General features: G+C 41.2%; 1 protein-coding gene across 2 annotated transcripts; it reads right to left on the bottom strand.

Moving 5' to 3' along the window:
* Window positions 1-1,674: 1,674 nt before the first annotated feature.
* Window positions 1,675-18,776, bottom strand: WDR75 (WD repeat domain 75). 2 transcript variants are annotated; one of them, XM_085585316.1, is made up of 21 exons: window positions 18,302-18,776; window positions 17,488-17,617; window positions 16,623-16,688; window positions 15,935-16,028; window positions 15,221-15,345; window positions 14,827-14,897; window positions 14,178-14,291; window positions 13,555-13,643; window positions 12,608-12,766; window positions 12,250-12,309; window positions 12,045-12,160; window positions 11,432-11,604; window positions 10,513-10,676; window positions 8,138-8,321; window positions 6,654-6,748; window positions 6,177-6,272; window positions 5,452-5,621; window positions 4,823-4,882; window positions 4,035-4,178; window positions 3,863-3,954; window positions 1,675-2,037 (listed from the first exon to the last, which is right to left on the bottom strand). In XM_085585316.1, the coding sequence occupies exons 2-21, from the start codon at window positions 17,491-17,493 to the stop codon at window positions 1,833-1,835; spliced, it is 2,283 nt and encodes a 760-aa protein (XP_085441442.1). In that variant the 5' UTR covers window positions 17,494-17,617; window positions 18,302-18,776; the 3' UTR covers window positions 1,675-1,832. The 2 variants fall into 2 exon arrangements, with proteins under 2 accessions (XP_085441442.1, XP_021387083.3); XM_021531408.4 differs by lacking the exon at window positions 18,302-18,776 and adding an exon at window positions 17,764-17,867.
* Between the last annotated feature and the right edge of the window lie 254 nt (window positions 18,777-19,030).

The raw sequence follows: 19,030 nt of genomic DNA on the forward strand, positions 1-19,030 counted from the left end.
AGTTGTAAGTAATGGTAGTCTGAAGAGCTGACTTCACATGACTTTATTGTATGAGAAGATGCAGGAGCCCCTTGCTGCCATGCGACTAAGTTAGCCCTAGCTAGTTTAGGCTGAAACTGGATCACTGAACTATTTTTCACATTCATGTCTGATTAAGAGGAAACATAGAGTGTGCAAGGGACTATCATCATCACTCAATTCAAGTTGTGTGGCAGACATCCCAAAGCTTTTTACAGAAACTAATGTTGTCTTCTAAAGTATCTTCATATCCCCACATCCATGCTTTGACATCAATAATAGTGAACTTACAGAATTAAAAGGTAATTTTCTGTAGCAACAGGTTTTAAAGCAGTTTTTGGCTTTTTTTTTTTCCTGAGGGCAGCACTCAAACCTATTGGTAGAATTGTTTTTAACAGCCCTTTTCGGTGTCCCTGTCTCTATGACAGCATTTCCACCTCTCAGGGTTTAAGAGTTTCCCCATAGACTCACAATGGCAGGCCCAACACCCAAAGTACCTCCCTCCTAAATGTACAGGTCACTGTTGTGCCACATTCTGGGTGCTGCTACAACATCCATTCCTCCCTGGCTGCAGCCTGGACCTCTTTAACCCCACAGCAGCTGATGATGGACCTGCCAGCACACCAAGGGAGCAAACAGTGCCTTTATCTTAAAATGGGAGAGGTAAACCTACCAGAAAAATAATTCTGAGCTGCTTTCCTTGATGCCTATGGATGAATTTCAGTATTTCTATACATGGGTGAAAGTGGCAGATTTTGTCTGTTGTAGGATACACTTCCTCTCAAAAAGTTATGTGTTGCCACTAACTGCCTTCCACTATATGGTGTTAACACAGGAGAGGAAGCAAAGGGTCCTCCTCTTTGTTGGAAAGGCAGAGTAGGGAGAACTCAGGTTTCACTGAGTGTTGGATTGTTCTTGTTCCAGCATTTTTGATCTGAATAGTTTTAACAAAATGTTGTTTCTTCAGAGCTTTTAGTGACTTGTGCCATTTGCATCTGCTTGCCTTCATACTGCAGCACCACAGAGATTGTATTCACTCTAAGGCCCTCAAATTCACCACTTCAATTCTCCACTGTGCTGTGCATAGTTAAGTGATATATTGGAATTGCAGCTGGTGCATTAAAGGCCTGTTAACCTGGCTGCTGCATAAACTGATTAATCTCCTACACGATGCAGTTGTCTTGATATTTGGAAAGATTTCATAGTGGTCTGATACACTGAGTGCCCTCCACCTAAGAATCTCCATACTGTGTGAACTCTACAAAAGATTTATATCTATATTCTCTAACAAGGCCTGTTAAATCACTTCTCATCTGTCTCAACAGCTGTAGAGGACCTTCTGGGGAGGAGACTTGTTAGTTACCTGTACACAGCAGCAAGAACCACCCTGATCTCCCCTGCCATATCTTGAGCTAAGCTCTGTCACTAACTGAAGGCATTTGCTGCTGCTGCTGCTTTGGCAGCAGTAACCCAGCCTCAGTGGGGACGATTTTCAGCAGCTGAGCTGTCACTTTGTTAACTGATCACAAGTCAGACAATGAACTCAATTTTGCTATTAGCCTTTTAAATACACTTGCAGGGGGGGAGGGGAAGCCCCCAAACCAGATTAAGCATTTTCTAAGGTCATAGAGAATCAGTAATAAACTTAGAGCAGAATCAGCTTTTCAAACCTTTAATCATTCCCCCTTGTTCTGCATTCCTTTGAAAAGAGAAGCTGCTAAAATTTTTGGCCAGAGGACCTGATTTTTTTTTTTTTTAAGAATATTTAATCCACAAAGCTTCAACTTGCAGTATAAAAAAAGTAAGATGTCTGTTTAGAAGGCTGATATCCAACTGTAGTCCATTTTTCTTATTTTTCGTAGCTCTTTTTCCTGGGATTTAGACAGTTTACATGTAATCTCTCCTAATAATTCCACATGGCTTGTATCTTCTTGTTCCATTGCTGTGACATCTTCCTCATCTGATTCATCCTCTGCTTTTTCACTTTCCATTTCTACTTCATCAGCAACTTCTTCAGCACTGGAAGATGGTTGGAAACAACTGAATTAACAGGTACTCTCACATACTACAGTACTATAGGGGAGAAGTGTCATGCGAACAATTAAATAAAGATTTTTTTTTTTTTTCATTTCAGTCTACCTACTATACTTGTCTTGCTATCTCAATTTCAATCCATTTCTCATATAGCTCTCCTCTAAGTGAACTTAAAAGAGTTTTCTTTCTTGAAATATCGTAGGTAACTGCAGAGCAGGCAGATCAGCATTAAAACAAATGTTATAAAATTGCAGTCCTACAGGATCAGGAATGTTGGCTATACTGATAGATGAGACATTATTCAAGAAGGCCATTCTTCTATTTCAAATCTGAAAAGGGTCACTTGGTCTTAAAAACTGCTGCAATACCTAGAGCATTACTAGGAATAAAAAAAATTATTGGTTGTTTGGTTTTTTTTCTTTAAACATAGAGAGATGTTTCAAGTGGCTGTTCTCTTCTGAGTTCAAGAGTTTTAAGCCTGTGCTGATGTATAAAGCACAATTACAATAAATTATATGGAACTGTTATAATTTAAAATGCATTAATTAATAGTATTAATGAAAGTATCTGTTGTATAAATACTGCAGATCTATTAAGAGTGAACTGCATGGCAAAACAGTACTGGTCCTCTAAAAATCATCTGTTCTAACACAAACTATTCATTACTCACAAAATGTAAATGGAGAAGCACACATTACTATCATATTGCCAAGGAAAATATAAGCATTTAATGTTAATAATATATCCACTGTATAATATATACACTATACAGTGATAAATGGTGGTCAATCTTTAAGGGCCCAATGCTTACATGTACCTTTAAATGCACAGCCACAGTAGTCACCACTGTCAAAGTACAAGCTCTGCAAGCGCAAATATTTACGCAGGTCACTGAACTCTCACATTCTTCAGGACTGAAACTAGATGCAAGTTCCCATGTATTAGATTTCTGCCACTGTTCTGTGGCTGTTTTGTTGCGCCATGCACTCAGAGATCTTGCAGCAGTGGCCGGCACAATGGCAGAAGCCAGGGCACACTCAGGAGCTGTGCTTGCTCCCTGGTGAGCTCTGGCCCTGCGAACCCGTCTGGCAAATCCACAACAACACCTGATTGCAAGGACAGGTTTTCATCCCTGGCCTGGCAGAGCTTCATGAAGCACTTTAAAGAATAGATGGCACAGAAATGCAATCATTGAACTGCCTTCAGTGCTAGTGACAAGATATTAATGCTAATACAAGACCACTGTCATAATCCCTGTGCCAGCTTTTCTTTGATCCCACAGAAGCAAGCTGCAATTTTAAGTACCTACCAAACTACTCTATTAAATTGGCATTAAGGCACTGTAAGCCAAACTTAATTCTGCTTACAATATATGCTTGTATTTTGTAGTTTAATTAGAAATGACATTTGAGTTCTAAACAAATTCTTAAGATCAAGATTCTAACTTATTGGTGTATCTAGAAATTATGCAGCAAATCATAGTAATTTCAAATAAAGTTGAGAATCTAATATTTAACCAAAAATAGCACTAAAAAGCCGTTAAAGCGGTGGAATAAAGTTAAATTCATAGAGAATATTTGTGTGTAAAAGGCAGCGTTTTGTGTATAAGCACACTACGCAAAACCCAGCAAAAGTAACAGCAACAATAGAGCCAGTACACTAAACAGGCAGACCATTACCACACTGAAGTATTCTAGTAAATTACTGAATAGATAAAGGGAGTTTGAAAACTGCTTTTACACTTCAAACAAAGACTCACATAATTTAAAGTAACTTTGACAACTAAGGAGAGTTCTTGAACTTTTCTTACCTTTTGTTCTCCTTGGAGATGAGCAACGAGTTAATAAATATAGTGCAGAGGAAGGAAGCAGATGGCAAAACGTGTGCTGGAGTGTGCAAAAGCTGCAAAGATAAAACAGAAACTTTATGAAAGGCTTTGTGTGTTGTGATTTTGCTTGCACATTTACAGTAATTACTCCTACCTCTTTGACAGCAGGTGAAGCTTGCTCCTGCTTATTATGAACAACTGGTTTTCCAAGGTCTATATCCTCCTGTGCTTGCTGACGTCTGTGCTTTCCCAACAGTACACTAAATGGTGTTACAGGAAGACTTTCTTCTACTGCCAGCTTGGAAAAATGTAAGTAGAATTTTAGTGTCACAAATCTAAGTTCTATCTTCTTTTAAGTTACCAAAGTTCAGAATAAACCCAAGTAAGAAAAGCCTACACTCAAATTTAACTCAACTGACCCATGTGGTCTTTGTACTCATTCTCTGTCAGGTGTCTGGAGAGAATCCTGCACAGAGGGTTGCAAAACTCTCCAGAATCTAGACCCAAGAACACTAGATTTAAGTTTGCTGATCTATTAACTTCCAAATATGGAAGGTGGTGCATGTGCCAGAAAACCAAAGGATGGGATTTTCTGATTCCATAGAGCCAAAAGATCATTTATATTCAAAGATAAGGAAAGAACTTACTCAACATTTTGCTTCATTTGTGTAAGTTAAATCTTTAAGAAAAGTATTCTTCCCCCCCACCCCCACCCCCCAGGGGAAATGGAGAGCAGCTCACTGATACTTCAAAAAATTTTTACGAACAGCACTTCTTGTCAAAAAATAAGCAAATGCAGCTTACTGCCCCTTCAGCTAAGTGACTCCAGGTAAGGATCTGGTGTGCATTGTCATGACAAAAGGGAATTTCAATATGACAAAACAACCATCAGAATCTTGGACTCTTCTGTCCATCTCACTATGGAACTTCTATGAGAGGTACCTGTTTGCTTGATGGCGTGAGCCTTTCTTCCAGAGACTTTGTGCTAAGTGTCATTAGCTCCTAAAATACAGAAGGATGTAGCACAGTTATCATATGTCAAACTGCTTTCTATATTTACATAGCTTGCCTACAGAAGCTTCCAACTGGCCCAAAAGTTTTATCAGTCAGGTGGAAGAGACAAAAGCATCTCTTCCTCTTTATTTTGTAAAGAAACTGAAGAGAAGCAAGAATGGACCTAGAGGTTCCATAGGCTTTTTTGGAAAACAAACAAAAACCCCACACTCCCATCCAGAAATTACAGGGAAACCGACTATCACCTGGAAAATTTCAGCAATAATCCATACAGCTTCTAGGTGCTTGTTTAAGTTAAAGAGAATAGGCCATGTTCCCATGTTATCTAGTCTATTTTATCAATGAAGCAGTATAAACTATTCACAGTAGAAAACCAGTAAATAATTTTGATCTTAGGCTGTTTTGGCAGTTGAAAGCTTTCAACGAAGCATAGCTTATAATGATTTGAAATCAAAAAAGGAACTCCTATGCTCATGAGCAGAACTCGGAATTCCTATTAATCCATTTTAAAAACCCAGTTCTTCCCCAGGAACCACCTATCAATTACTATTCCTTACTTGTGTATCTGTAAGAAAAAACAGTTGGGAATTTCTTAGCCAAAGGTATTTTTCTGAGCTTATCATTTCAGGTTCATCTCTTGGAACGAAAGCAGCAAGCAGGATCTTTTCTTTACAAAGATTTCTCTGGATGTAGATTGGCCGTGGCTCACTTGGTTTAAACACAAACACTGCAAAACCAAAAATATCTTATTTTTAAATCAAGAAATTCTTATGCTTCTGGCCAGCTGTCAAAGCCCTGTGTGTCACAGCCAGGAAGAATGGACAGGATTGCCTCCAAGCACCAGTTCACATGAATATAACTGAATAACTTTACTCAGTAATAGAATGTACCTTTCACAGTACTCCAGTCCAGAGAACACACCTAGAAATTAACATTTCTATAGGAAGAGTTATCTTAATTTAATGTCAGAGCTCTAAAATGTAGCTGCACAAATCTGTATTTATAAGAGAGGGTCAAGAAGATTTGAGACCCTCACCCAGAAAGTGTGGTTAATCCTGAGATTTATCCTGTACCTGAAACTATCTGCTGGAAGAAATGGTTATACACTTTATTTGAATGCTGCTGTCAGATATGGCTCAGTTTCCACAGGTGCAAGCACACACTGAAGTCCCTCTCCAACTTTCATGGTCTGAATTCTAAGAAAATTTCTCTTCCAGAAATTGTGCTTCCCCAGTTTTAAATTCTGCCGATTATGACTTGTGAAAGAAGGCTTTGTACTTACAGCTGGACTCTTTGGAGAGCCATGAGACTGCAGCAATATGCTCAGAAAGGGGATCAGGTTGCAGAATTACGATGTTGAGGTGGGCACTCCACTCCACTGAAAAGCAAACACAGCAAGAGCCAGAGGTGAAAAGGAGCCAAATGAAAGGTCAAACATACAACACACACAGCCTCAGCTGCTGGATAAGGCAGCTCCACTCATTCCCTGGTGAATAAAAACACACAAATGCTATCAGCTCCTATACAAGTGTAAGATACACTACCTATTACTGGGTTATCGCTCACTAAACCCAAGATTTATTCTGCACACACAAAGCACATACACACGGACAGGATACTATCCAAAGGATGAAAATAATCCAAATTCCACAGGACATTTTGTAATGTGTTACATCTAGAATTGAACTAGAATTATTTCAAGGTTTCACAGTAATTTCAAGTAATAAATTACTCTAGCACACATACAAGCTGATCTTACATGCACAAGTGAGCAGGTTCCAGCAACACAGAAAGCCATAATCAGTGGCACCAATAAGGTACTTGGAACATGTTAGTCTCCCAAAGCAGATGTTCCTACAGAAGTAAAAAGTCAAAACAAATTAGTCACCTTCAGAGTTCCTCTTTGTTTTCCTATGTAGCGATTACTCAAAACTCACAACAACCATTCAGTTATGATTTAGTGTTGGTATTTAAATCCAAAGTTTGCTTTTTGTATTCACCTCTAGTGGCGTGAAACCCACACACAACTATGAGTAAGTCTGATAATTTGAAGTGTGCATAACTATGTAAGGATTACAAATTTCCACAGCACATACAAAGGTGGGATTTAAAACTCTTAAATAAATTACAAACCCATACATAATGTAAGTATTGACATTGGGATTAGAAAATAATTTAATAATTAAAGAAGCCCTACTATTGTTTGGGAACTAGAATGAGAGAAATAGTTAAAAAAGGGTTATTATAAGCTGCTCCAGTTGAAGAAAGCATGTGATTTAATTTCTCAGTCTCTTGTTTGAGAATAACAGAACAGCCTTATGACTTCTAATGGTAAAAGATTTTCAAAAAAGCTAATAAGGGACAGAATTTGTATATTAAAGCATAGCCCTTTGAAGTTATGCAGGGAATACAGTAGTTCATTATATTCAGAGAATAATTTATTTCCTTTTAATATAAAAAATAGTAAAGGTTGTAAGAGGAGGCAGCTGGCCTGGGAAAAGCTTGCCACTGCACCAAGCTGGTGGCTCATGTGCCTCCCACAATTTTCTTGCACACCAGTTTCAGAATAACATTTCTCAGTTTCTAATCTTAGAGGACCAACATGAAACAGACTTCATCGCGCAAAAGAAAATCTTACAAACACACACAGAGCACATGGAAGGAAGAAATCTCTGTATCCTGCCATGATTCTTTGTGTCAAGTGTTTAAAATATTGTGACCACACGATGTTGATGTCATTTATCATGACAGGATACAATGGAGCATTGCTGGGATAGTCTGCCAGGAAAACATGGCTTTTTGAACAGAGGTTATAGAGAATCAAGATAAGGTCATCATGCCTTTATTGATGGTTTAGTGATATACTTTCTATTCGCATGCATGCATACACAAATAAAGAACTTGTATGTATTTATACTTTTCCAGGACTTTGATTCACCCCTGGATTAATGGGGAAAAAGAGAAGGGCTATCAACACACTATTTTTGTGCTCCATGATATAGATTTAAGGAGGGGAGGTATAAGAGACGTAAGTAAGCAAGAAGGAACTGCAACACTTGATCTTATTTTTAACCAACACCTAAAAGCCATTTTAGTCTTTTCTATATACACATTTAAGACTGATAAATTCAATGTTTATGTGTCTATGTTTATGAACATATACAAGGTCTTGGACTGCTATGAATTGATTCTTTCTTTTCTGAGAGTTCAAATGAGACCTAGAAGAGCAGATGAAAAATGTACCTTATATTTCCAGGTGGATGGCAAAATGTACACTTAAGATCCCAAGTAAGTGAATCCCATACAGTGACAGTTTCTTCAAAACTAACAGCAAGCAAAGAGCCATCTTCTGAGAAGCAGCAGTTTGTAGCTTGGTAGTTGTGGTAGCTGCCTATAAAGTCACAGCTCCAACTCACATTATGGTGTGCTGCATTGAATGAACAAGACAGTTAATTCAAGTCCATACATGAAGAAAGGAGAATTCAATTATTATTGCAAAGTAGGCTCAAAAGCAAGGCAGTTTTCTTTAATAATTTTTGAAGAGTACAGAGAATCTGCCCTGTTCTAATATGAGAAACAGCTGGTAGGGTTTTCATTTCTCCTCAGTTTTGCATTTGAATAGTGAACCTTGAGACTGGCATGGTACAATATTCATGTACCATGAAAAACTCCATTAACTGTGCTCTCACAGAGGCAGAGGTCAGGTAAAATGATTCTCAGAGTCAACACTTATTGTTCTGGAAAAATTGTTCTGTCGTAACTCTAGCAATAGCACAGGATCATTATTCAAAATCTGAACACAGGTTGCATTTGAGTCCAACAAAGGTCATTAATTTGCAGAAGATTTGAGTATCACCAAATGACCCTACCAGCATGCTTCTTTCTGTTGGTTCACCTGCCACTGCATTCTGTTTGGACACCTTTCCCACTGTTGATAGTTATCCGGAAAATAAACTGGAGCGAGGTGATGTACTTATCACATGAACATAGATTTCCCAGTATAAAACAATTTCTACATGCTTTTGAAACATTTGAGTAGGATGAGGACAAAAAGGAAAATCACCCTATGCTAAGTTATCCTTTATATAATGGCTACAAGGTGATTAAAAGACCTGCCTGTAAAAAAACCCAAAAAAACAAACAAAACCAACGAAAACCAAAAGGCCAGAAACGATTGAGTACTTCCAACTGCATGGCACCATCTAGGGGCCCAGCAAGAGACCTGCAGCAATTAACACACACCAGAGTGAACTCCACTGAGGAGCTCTTTGCTAAAATAATGTTTGCTGCAGAGAAACTGCAGCGTGTAAAGCTTTTCTACCTGACCATTCCTACTCTGCTCCACTGGACAAATACACCACAGCAGACACCATTAATTGGTACTTTCACATATGCCACGAAACAAAACCCTGTAGTCACTTAAAATACTAATACCCTGATGAAGCCAGTCAGCAGATACACAACTATTTTGTGAAAAGAAAAAAAATATTAAGTTTCATCCCCAACTGACACTATACTCAAGATCAAAGTATCTGCTCATTAAGTTAAAATATAATTTAGCCTCAGAATAATTTATGAAAAAAACCAAAACCAAACACTCTTTCAGATGCCACTGGGGAGATAACTACTAATACAGTATCTAACATTACTAATACAGTAAACAACACAAGGTTTTTTCTTTCTTCTCATCAGCAGCCACAGTTGAGGGACAAAGAGCTTGGAAAGAGAAAGTCTGGCAAAGCTCAAAAGTACTTTTGAACATGAAAAGACAAAGAGACTACTAAACTGCAAGCAGTTCAGCAAGACCACTATCACAACTACTTAGGAACATGAAATGACAATACACCCAAGTGGCAGGAAAGTGCCACTTAAGTGTGCCTGAAACTGTAATAACATTTAAGTAGAAGAATATTAATATGTTGGAAATCTTTTGTGTTTCACATCCAGAGGCATATATAGCAATCAATAAACATACACAGATGGTCTGTTTGAAAGAAGTCAACAATAGTATGTCTTTCAAGAGGTTAAATTTAGTTATTAAAAGTATCTCAGAAATACCTAAATACCCCTTCTATGATATTCAAGTACCTAATGGAAAGGAAGGATGTTCAAAAATCGAACTCTAAGTGGTGGATTTGTTGAATTGCAAAAGTGCTATTTTACACTAAGTCAGCTCAAACGCAGCTGTATCCTGCTGTACATTGCTATATCCTGCTCCTTTGAGCAGGAGTCTCAAAGGAAAAGCCAGAGGACTGACAAAAATCCATTTTCTCAGCATGGAAAAATCATTACCACAAACAGTTCTTTAACCAACAAACATGGGCTGCCATTCCTTTCTGCAGCAGCTTGCCAAGGTGTTTGGCTTTATCAGGAACCTCAATACCAAACTAATACTGTGGGACTATGGCAGAGCACCATCACAGGATGCTCAGGAGAACACAATACTTCATGCAGCAGCCAAAGCAGATCAATGCAGGGGACTAAGCAAATGAAAGTAGGGTCTTAATTTCTACAGCATGACTTCAAATGTCATTGTAGGTCCTTTCCAACTCAGCTTATTCTTATGGTTCTATGTTACAAGGTGATGTAAGAGTAAGTTATATTTTAGCCACACTTACCTTCTGGATCAGAGTCTTCTACCATCACCCAGACTTTAAACACACAGTCTCTGCCAGTTGTTACCAGTATGAGAGAGTCATCTCCCAGCTCATCCATGTCACGAAAGCACATGTCTGTGATGTGGTTGTCATGGGGTGTGTTTATTCTGGTATTCAGTGCAAAGCTATAGGAAAAGAAAGCAGAAGCTTGCCATTCTGTTTAATATGGAATATGGAGAAGACTTCAGTTCAAGATGATTCTGGAATGGGCAGGGAGAAGAGCAATCAAAGGAATTTCTTATTAAGACAGCTAAATGGTATTGCATTAACAGATCAGGTTTCCCTAATGGCTTCCATACAGTAGCCAAGCACCAAGAATTATCACTAGGCAAACATCTCTCAACTACTCAGCCTGAACCCTGGGCAGTCTTTCCAGTACTTAGAAAATCAGTCAACATGGTTGGTCTGTGTAGCAGCTTTCTTTTGCTTTGTTTCTTTAAGAAAATAACAATTTGTAGTCAAAATGTAGTTTTTTAGTGGGAAAACTAGGGAAAGGCTATTAAACAGATGCATATGTTAGCTAAAGACCAACAATAAAATTTTAATTTTCTGTACCTTCTGGAGAAGAACGAATCAATTATGATGGATTACAGAGAGGTGGGAAAACCGTATGAGCTACAGAACCATTCTGTCAGGTCCACGATTTTTAATACCAAGAAAATATATGAATTTAAGTCCTGTGGCTACAATAGTCTCTGATTACTGTAAGTAAAATAGATCCAGAGCAATTATTTCCTGTGTGTATTCAGTGCAACTCTGTGCTGTGCCGCAGATGTTGTAGCATGCATGGTAAATCCCCAGGTCTGGAAAAACTCTGCAAGGCAACATCTGTGCAGGGATTTGTGTGACTGACAGCTGGAAGGACAGCTGTTATCATTACCTTTGTGTCTCTTCACTGTAGAACCACAGCTTCAGCTGTAGCTCGGGGTCAGTCACTTCTTCACTCTCCTCCACCGTGGCCAGCCAGGTGCCCCGAGCGCTGAACGCGACCTTCACCAGGTCCGACTGCTTCAGACCCGCCTGATGGATGTACTGGCGCTGCACAATGTCCAGCTGCAAAGCAAGGCCACAGTGTGCTTAAAATTCAGGTAGGGCTGTAAGAGATACCACTCATGAAACCACAGAGAAAGGGTGTTCTGAGGGCTCCAGTGAGACCTGACTGGGCCGTGGCATGAAATATGCCAACACGTGGGGAAAGCAGAATTACAACAATGCATTCCACAATGATGAGAAGTGTAGGAAAGAATGAAAAATAATCTGAAAGTGTTTTACCTACAAATTTTTGACATTTAAGAGGATAGCACACAGTTTCAAAGTACTATTTTCAGTATCAATATTTAGATTTGCTTAGCAAGTCAAGTCAGAGATAAAGCCAAGAACATCTCAACCTGGAATCCAGCCTTGTGGGATAGCTGCATGGTTTTTTCCCATTTGCCATATTAAGTTACTTGACTGAGTAAGTTAAAGCTTTGGTATAAGCCAATCCAACTTACACTGAACAACTGTTGGTCACTCTGGAGAGAATAGAACTGCAAGTGGCCTGGCTCTCCATTCAGGACCAAAGCTTTGGTTCTAGGATCAACCACTAGGCCAGTCTTGACATCTCTACCTGGAAACAAAATTCAAGTGACAAATGACCAAAGCTATCAAGTGATACATTCCACCCTCTAAGTGGAAGACAAATTTTACTGCACTTACTTTTGATTAGCCCTTGAATACTTCTGGAAAACCGTAAGTTGCTGTTGATTATTGTAATTCCTGAAAGAGAAAGCAGACCGAGTCTTGCAAAAGGCACACATCTCATGATGGGAAAGAACTGTAACCATGTGTACTGTAAATCTATCTTTTCCCAGTTTATAACACCAAGGTGGAAAGCCAAGTTACAGCAGTCACAAAGCAAATTTCCAGAACTGATCAAAGAGCAAAATAATCTGTTTTTTCAGGTTACTCATGAAATTTTATGCAGTTCTTAGTTAATTCATCCAAAATCAACAAAATAAGGCTCATCCAGATTTGCATTTCCATTGAAGTGATACCAGGATGTGTTTTGGCTTACTGTTGTCTGTGTGCAGGGTGCAGCAGAGAACGCCATCAGAGGACATGGAGATGTACTCGATAGGAGACCCCAAACGAGGCAGGAAATCCTTCTGGCATGAAGATTCATTGTGCCACTGGACTAGAACAGATTCAACTCCACCACTCAACAACCTGGTTCCTTTTCCAGCAACAAAATACAGTTAAAAGGTTTTGTTTAATAAGAAATAAAAAATAGCAGCCTGTGTCTTTACAATGACAGACAGACATGAGTTTCTCAAAACTTTTTAAATTGTCACAAGTAAATAGACAATCATATCAAACCTGGGCAATACACACAGACATGCTTTTCTTTATATCCTGTTAAATTGCTAGAGAAACTTTAATTAAGTAACAGGAACTTGTGTCTACAGTGAAATTTAACAATGCTTTGGGAGTAGTAGATCCCACCACTTTCTGAATCAGCTGGATATTTGTGTTAGGATATGGCTGAATTGTTCTCCTTCAAGAAGAATAGTTCAGATCACACAGTTCAGATAAAAGTGTAGTATTTCTGACAGCAAGTTTGAGCTCAGACACGACTGGCTTGTTTTATTTGGGTGCAAGTAAAGCTGGCAAGAACTCATCTATACTATTAATCAAACAAAGGCAGGTGAGGGAGAAGAGGGGAGAGAAGGGGTTAGATTTTTCCTTCTAAGTCAAAAGGCAGATATCTAACATGATAAATGTCAATCAAAATGTATATTAAAAACTAACTCTTTTAATTTTTATTTCAGATCCTTCCTGGATACACTTAAAATTCTAGAAATTGACTTTTTAGTAAGTGGACAAACTTGGGAGCTTCTACAAATTGTTTCCTGTCTGCTGCAATACTTCAAATTTGAGGTTTTGTTTGATGGAGATTTTTGGGGGGTTTTTGTAGGGTTTTTTTCATTGCTTTGTTTTGGTTATTATTTTTCTTTTACTCACCCTCCACAGAATAAGCCAGATCCATAACAATATCATGATGCCAGTGCAGTGCAGAATATGTGTACGCTTTCCTGTGATGGAAATTCCTCCTGTGTAGAGAGGAAAAAAATCAATTCTTTACTCACATCAACAACAGAGTAAACAAAATGAAATATTGAATTGAATCAATTATATCATCCTGCCCTCTAACTTCTTGACTAGTTTATCCTATGCTCAAGTGATGCAGAAGGAGGGAAGGAACCACACCACAGGTTTTCAGAACCCTCCTGGTCCAAACCTCACATCTTAGATGTACTGAGCAACTCAGCCCTGGAAGCAACTTAAACATGTAATGTTTTTAATCATGTATTCCACTGATGTGCTCTCCTTAGGACTCTATTTCCCCATAAAGAGTTATTTCAGTTCTTACATTACCTTTTACACCCAAGTTTAGATTTAACAGAGCATAACTTAGGCATTTTTTCCACTTGACATATACACTGTCAGCACTGCAGGTTCATTGCTCATTCTGGCTTCTGAAAATGGCAATGCTAAAGACAAATCAGACTGCTTTGCTCAGGTGTGACTTCATTCCTACAGTCAGAGGAGTCAATGGGATACACAGTTAACCAAAATGCACATACCAGAGGCGAATCTTTCCATCAGCATGGCCAGTTGCTATGCAATCCTCCCTAGGATGGCACACAACACAACTGAAGCGATTGTCTCCTTTTGTCTTCACTGTACTTAAAGAAAACCTTCAAAAGTTAAGAAAGGAACTTTAATTGTAAGAGTTAGGTTGTTTTTTCTAAAACAAATCTTCAAAAGGATCAGCTAGTGCACATAAAAAATAATTCTGAGCATAAAAATTAAACATATTCAAGTTTTTATGGTTACATGCACTCTCAAAAAATAGTGACAGACTTATTTTCCTCTTGATTTCCTTAATTCTTCACCTTCAATCAAGGTGAAAGAGTTGTTGCTTCTGTCTTTCTCTACCTCTCCTTTTCTCCTGCTTCCCTCCTGCTGCCTGGGCCCTGCCCAAACTATGTCACTTGTTTCAGGTCAGCATCAACCTAAGTATTTAACTGAAAAAAAAATACACTCATCAGCTGCAAAGGTAAGGTACCACTGCATTGATCTGCTCACTGATCATTTCTACAGGAAGCTTATTATACAGTGTCTACACCCCCTCCAGCAGAAAATCAAATATATCATGTGTACACACATAACGAGTTAAAAAACATTTAGGATATATCAGACTGAATCAATACCTGACATTTTCATTCTTACCTGTTCAACAGTTTCTTTTCAAAAAAATAAACTTGGAGATGCACATCCTTCACTGATACCACATATGCACCCTGTTAAAGTAAAGCCATTTAGGACATACAGATTATGTTTTCACGTAAGAAATAAAGCACATTTCACTACAAAATACTTTACTCTGGAGGCAACATATAAGCTGATGGTGAGTAAATACTTTACCATTGTAAGTGTCAAAGTTTCTTTTTTGTTTTTGTAATATTAAAGAAAGCATAGCTCTTACATGGATTCCTTTACTTTCAGTTTTGTTTTAGTACTGCTGTGCTTTGTATAAAGGCATAAGCAGCACAGCATTTGAGAGGAAAAAAAAAACCCAACCAACCAACACCCAAAGAAGAAAAAAACCCACAGGTAAACATACTTCTCTTCCAAATGCAATTTGCTTCGTTGATGCACCCACCCCATCCAGAACCACTGAGAGCTCCTTGCCTTCCAGATCTTGGCCTGTTCCTTTTGTCAGCTTAACTGAGACCAGCTGGAACGTATCTGATCAAAGAAAAAAATCTGTCTGAAACCAACAGTAGTACTGAAGAACAAGGACCAGACAATGGCTAGCAGTGCAAGTGTAAGCAGAAGAATCCAACAGAAGCTGCATAGTATTTGCTCTTGCTCTGAAGTAGCAATATATTATAGTACACAGTAAGGCCAAGCTGTATTTATTGCAGACATAATCCCATACAAAAATACCCAGGCATGCTGTGAATAGGCCAAGTCTGTTTATGGTAATACTGCCTACGGTGGGAGAATAATCTCCAGCACTCATACCCAACTTCAGTAGTATAACCTAAACCTTGGTGAGCACTGCTCAAAGATGAGCTGCATCTATGAAACCATATCTATTCAGTACCTGCCTCAAAAGCAAAGACAAGCACTCCTCTAGACAAATATTGGAATGACAGGTGTCACAGAATGAGAATGGAAGAGGTACAAAGTGAAGGACTAGACATTGGCCACCGGATTTAAAAAATATTTCCCAATTTACCACATTAAAGCCCATTCTTGCAGTTTGGTGCTGGGACAGTAGCACAGACACAGAATGACTGAGATTAAATGGGAGATGCTGCTTGTACTGTACCTCGTTCACCCTTCTTTGGAATGACAACAAACACTGAGTCCTCAGCACTAGCAAGCGTGTACAGTGCCAGAAGTTTGTGTCCTACAGTGAAAGTCTGAAGAAAAAAAAGAGAAGGAAATCAGCAATTACTACATTTGTGCATATGTCTTTAAACTAAGGAAATAATGTTTTTAAGAAATGTTCATCTATTAATTAAAATTCTTGATTCTAAGATAAATTCATCCTTATTCTATCAAAGACTGATACAAATGTTAAAACAGTACTAATAAAATATGGAGGCATCAGATTTATAAAAAAGCCTCAGGATTCCTTATCCCCAATACAAAGCAGAAGGCATGCCCAGAGTGCTGGGGAAGTGCTGCAGGTGGGTATTTAGAAGAAAATGTGAGCAAGAGTAAGCAGCTCATATTATCAAGCCACTGGATCAATTCCTATTGGTGTATCCCAAACTGCAGCACACTTCCCAGAGCTACCCTGGACTCAAAACTGTAGCAGGTAGCAAAGTCAGGATGTCAATACATCTCCCACCTTCTTCCCTGAAAGGATCTGCATCATTATCGTTATCACCACACATTCTATTCCTGCCATAATTAAAAGGGTTTTAGGTTGTGTTAATAGTAGAACAGCCCGTCTCAGGCTGATCTGTGCCCATTTTTGACATGCTCTTAACAGGAATAACTCAACATACTTTAATGGGAATGCCATCCATGAAGTCCCACAGCTTAATGGTGCCATCGAGAGAGGAAGAATAGAGCTGAAGATAAAAAAACCAAAAACAATTATATAAGTAATAGCAATATATCAAATATGTTGATATATATAGCAATATATCAAACCACATTCTACATAAAATTACAACCATGATTCCAGATAAAAAATACAGGAGAGACCAGCTCTGTGCTTCTTTCAAATAAAGTGCAAACACAATACTATCACTGTAGTTTGAAATGTACATTGCCACAAAGAGTGAATGCACAGATAACCACCATGTGAACATTTCATTTTGCAAAGCTAATGTGTAGATCAGTCCCTTGGTAAGTAAGTCTTGTTTATATCGAGACACCAAAAAAGCCCAAGCAAACTAGGAGCAGGGAAGGCAGGCTGGGGGCAGAGGGAGCCACTGGACAAGTTAAAGGGATTTAGTCACATTTGCATCAGCACCAGCAGATACAGAAGGGCGAACACCACAGTACTAAAGGGATTTAGTCACATCTGCATCACTACCAGCAGATACAGAAGGGCGAACACCAACCACAGTATTTCTGATCTTCTCACATGGTTCTTTTACCCTTTCAATCAAAGAACCGGAAATTTTGCTGTATTTCAGTTTTGTTGCCATTCCATTCAACTAGTGTAATCCACATGACATTTCACGTTTGTGTTTCTAGGAAACTGACATAGCTCTGCCCTTCTTGTCAGGTTTCAGCTAAACATCAGCACGAGGATGCCCCAGTCACACCCAGCCCCTTCCCAAACTGCAGCCAGCCCCGGGACAGCCCCGCGGTGCCACATCGGGGTCAGGGACACCCCCGGCCAGACCCGCCCCCGCAAACCTGCATGTGGTTGTGCGGGTTGAGCCGGATGCCGGTCACCAGGTCGGCGTGGCCGCACAGGAGCCGCAGGGTCTCCTCGGTGTTCACGCTGAGCACCTTCACGAAGTCCCCCGAGGCGCACAGCAGGAACCTGCCGGGGGAAACGCTGTTACCCCGGCCCGAGCGGCCCGGGCGCCCCGCGGCATCTGCAGGCCGCGGGGACACCGGCGGGCAGAGCCCCGCTGGGAGCTCAGGAGTCCCCCCGAGCGCGGCAGCCCCAAGCCCGGTCCCACTTGCTTGGAGTCGGCGGAGAACACGGCCCTGGCGCCGCGCAGGCCGCTGCCCCCGCACCGCACCACGCGGAGCGCGCCCGGCGCCACCATCTTGTCCCGCCGCCGCCCGCGTGCCGCCCCGCCCCGCCCGGCGCTGATTGGCCCCGCCGCCGCCCGCGTGCCGCCCCGCCCGGCGCTGATTGGCCGAGCCGCCGCCCGCGTGCCGCCCCTCCCCGCCGCGCCCGGCGCTGATTGGCCCCGCTGCCGCCGCCCGCGTGCCGCCCCTCCCCGCCACGCCCGGCGCTGATTGGCCCCGCTGCCGCCGCGCGCTGTGGGCGGGCTGCCCGCGCGCCCCCTCACGGAGACACGGCAGCGGCGCAGGAGGGGAGCGGCCCCAAAGCCGGCTCATCCATCGCTCAGAGTCCAGACTCTCCCTGAACACCTCTGGGAGCTGCCGCCTCCCTGGGCAGCTCCTTGTATCCACTTTCTCTGAATTCTTAATGTCCAACCCGAACCTCCGCTGTCCTCCCGTCGGTTTCCTGGGAGCAGAGCCCGCCCCTCACCTGGCCACAGCCGGCCGCCAGGTGGTTTGTACTGGGCGCTCCGCCCTTCATTAGCGCCCCTGCGAGCATCCCTCAGAGCGCTGGGGAGCTGCGGGGCGTTCTGCCCGTGCCCAGCACCAGGTTTTGCGTCCGAAACCTCCCCCGGCTGCTCTCCGCGGCCATTCCCAGGATGAAAGGCGGGGCTGTGCCGGCCCTGAGGGGCTGCGCCGCTGTCACCCCCAGCCCCCCGAGCACCCCGGTCCCTCCTGGCCTTAGCGCGTGGGACGGGCTGCAGGGCACTGCAAGGCAGAGTCCTCTGCTGGCTCTGGAATTGCGCCTGTCTGAGGAGAAAAATGCGTTAACTCCCTTGTTTAAGTGGGCAGGAAGGCTGAACAGAGGAAACTGATAGGTAAGCTTTGCTGAAACCCCGCTTGTTCGCCGACTTGGACGAGCTGTGGGTTTGCCGAGTTGCTGAGCACATCGCGTTCTCGTATCTGGAGGAAAACCGCTGTCAGAAGCAATGGGAATGTCTGGAGTACGCCGTGATTTATGGTGTCTGCGCCCTTCACTGCTGCTCCGGAATAGCAATTGCAGTTCTGCAGCTGTGGCGTTTTGGCGGCTGTTTACGCGATTTAAGGCATCTCTGGTATGCTTGTAATTGGTTTTTAAACAGTCGCCCTTCACAGGCAATAACAGGGACAGGTGTGTTATGAGCGGGTAGTTGTGATCATCCCGTCCTTTTCTTCCCTG

This window comes from Lonchura striata, chromosome 7 (assembly GCF_050655825.1).
Source record: "Lonchura striata isolate lonStrDom1 chromosome 7, ASM5065582v1, whole genome shotgun sequence".
NCBI lineage: Eukaryota > Metazoa > Chordata > Aves > Passeriformes > Estrildidae > Lonchura > Lonchura striata.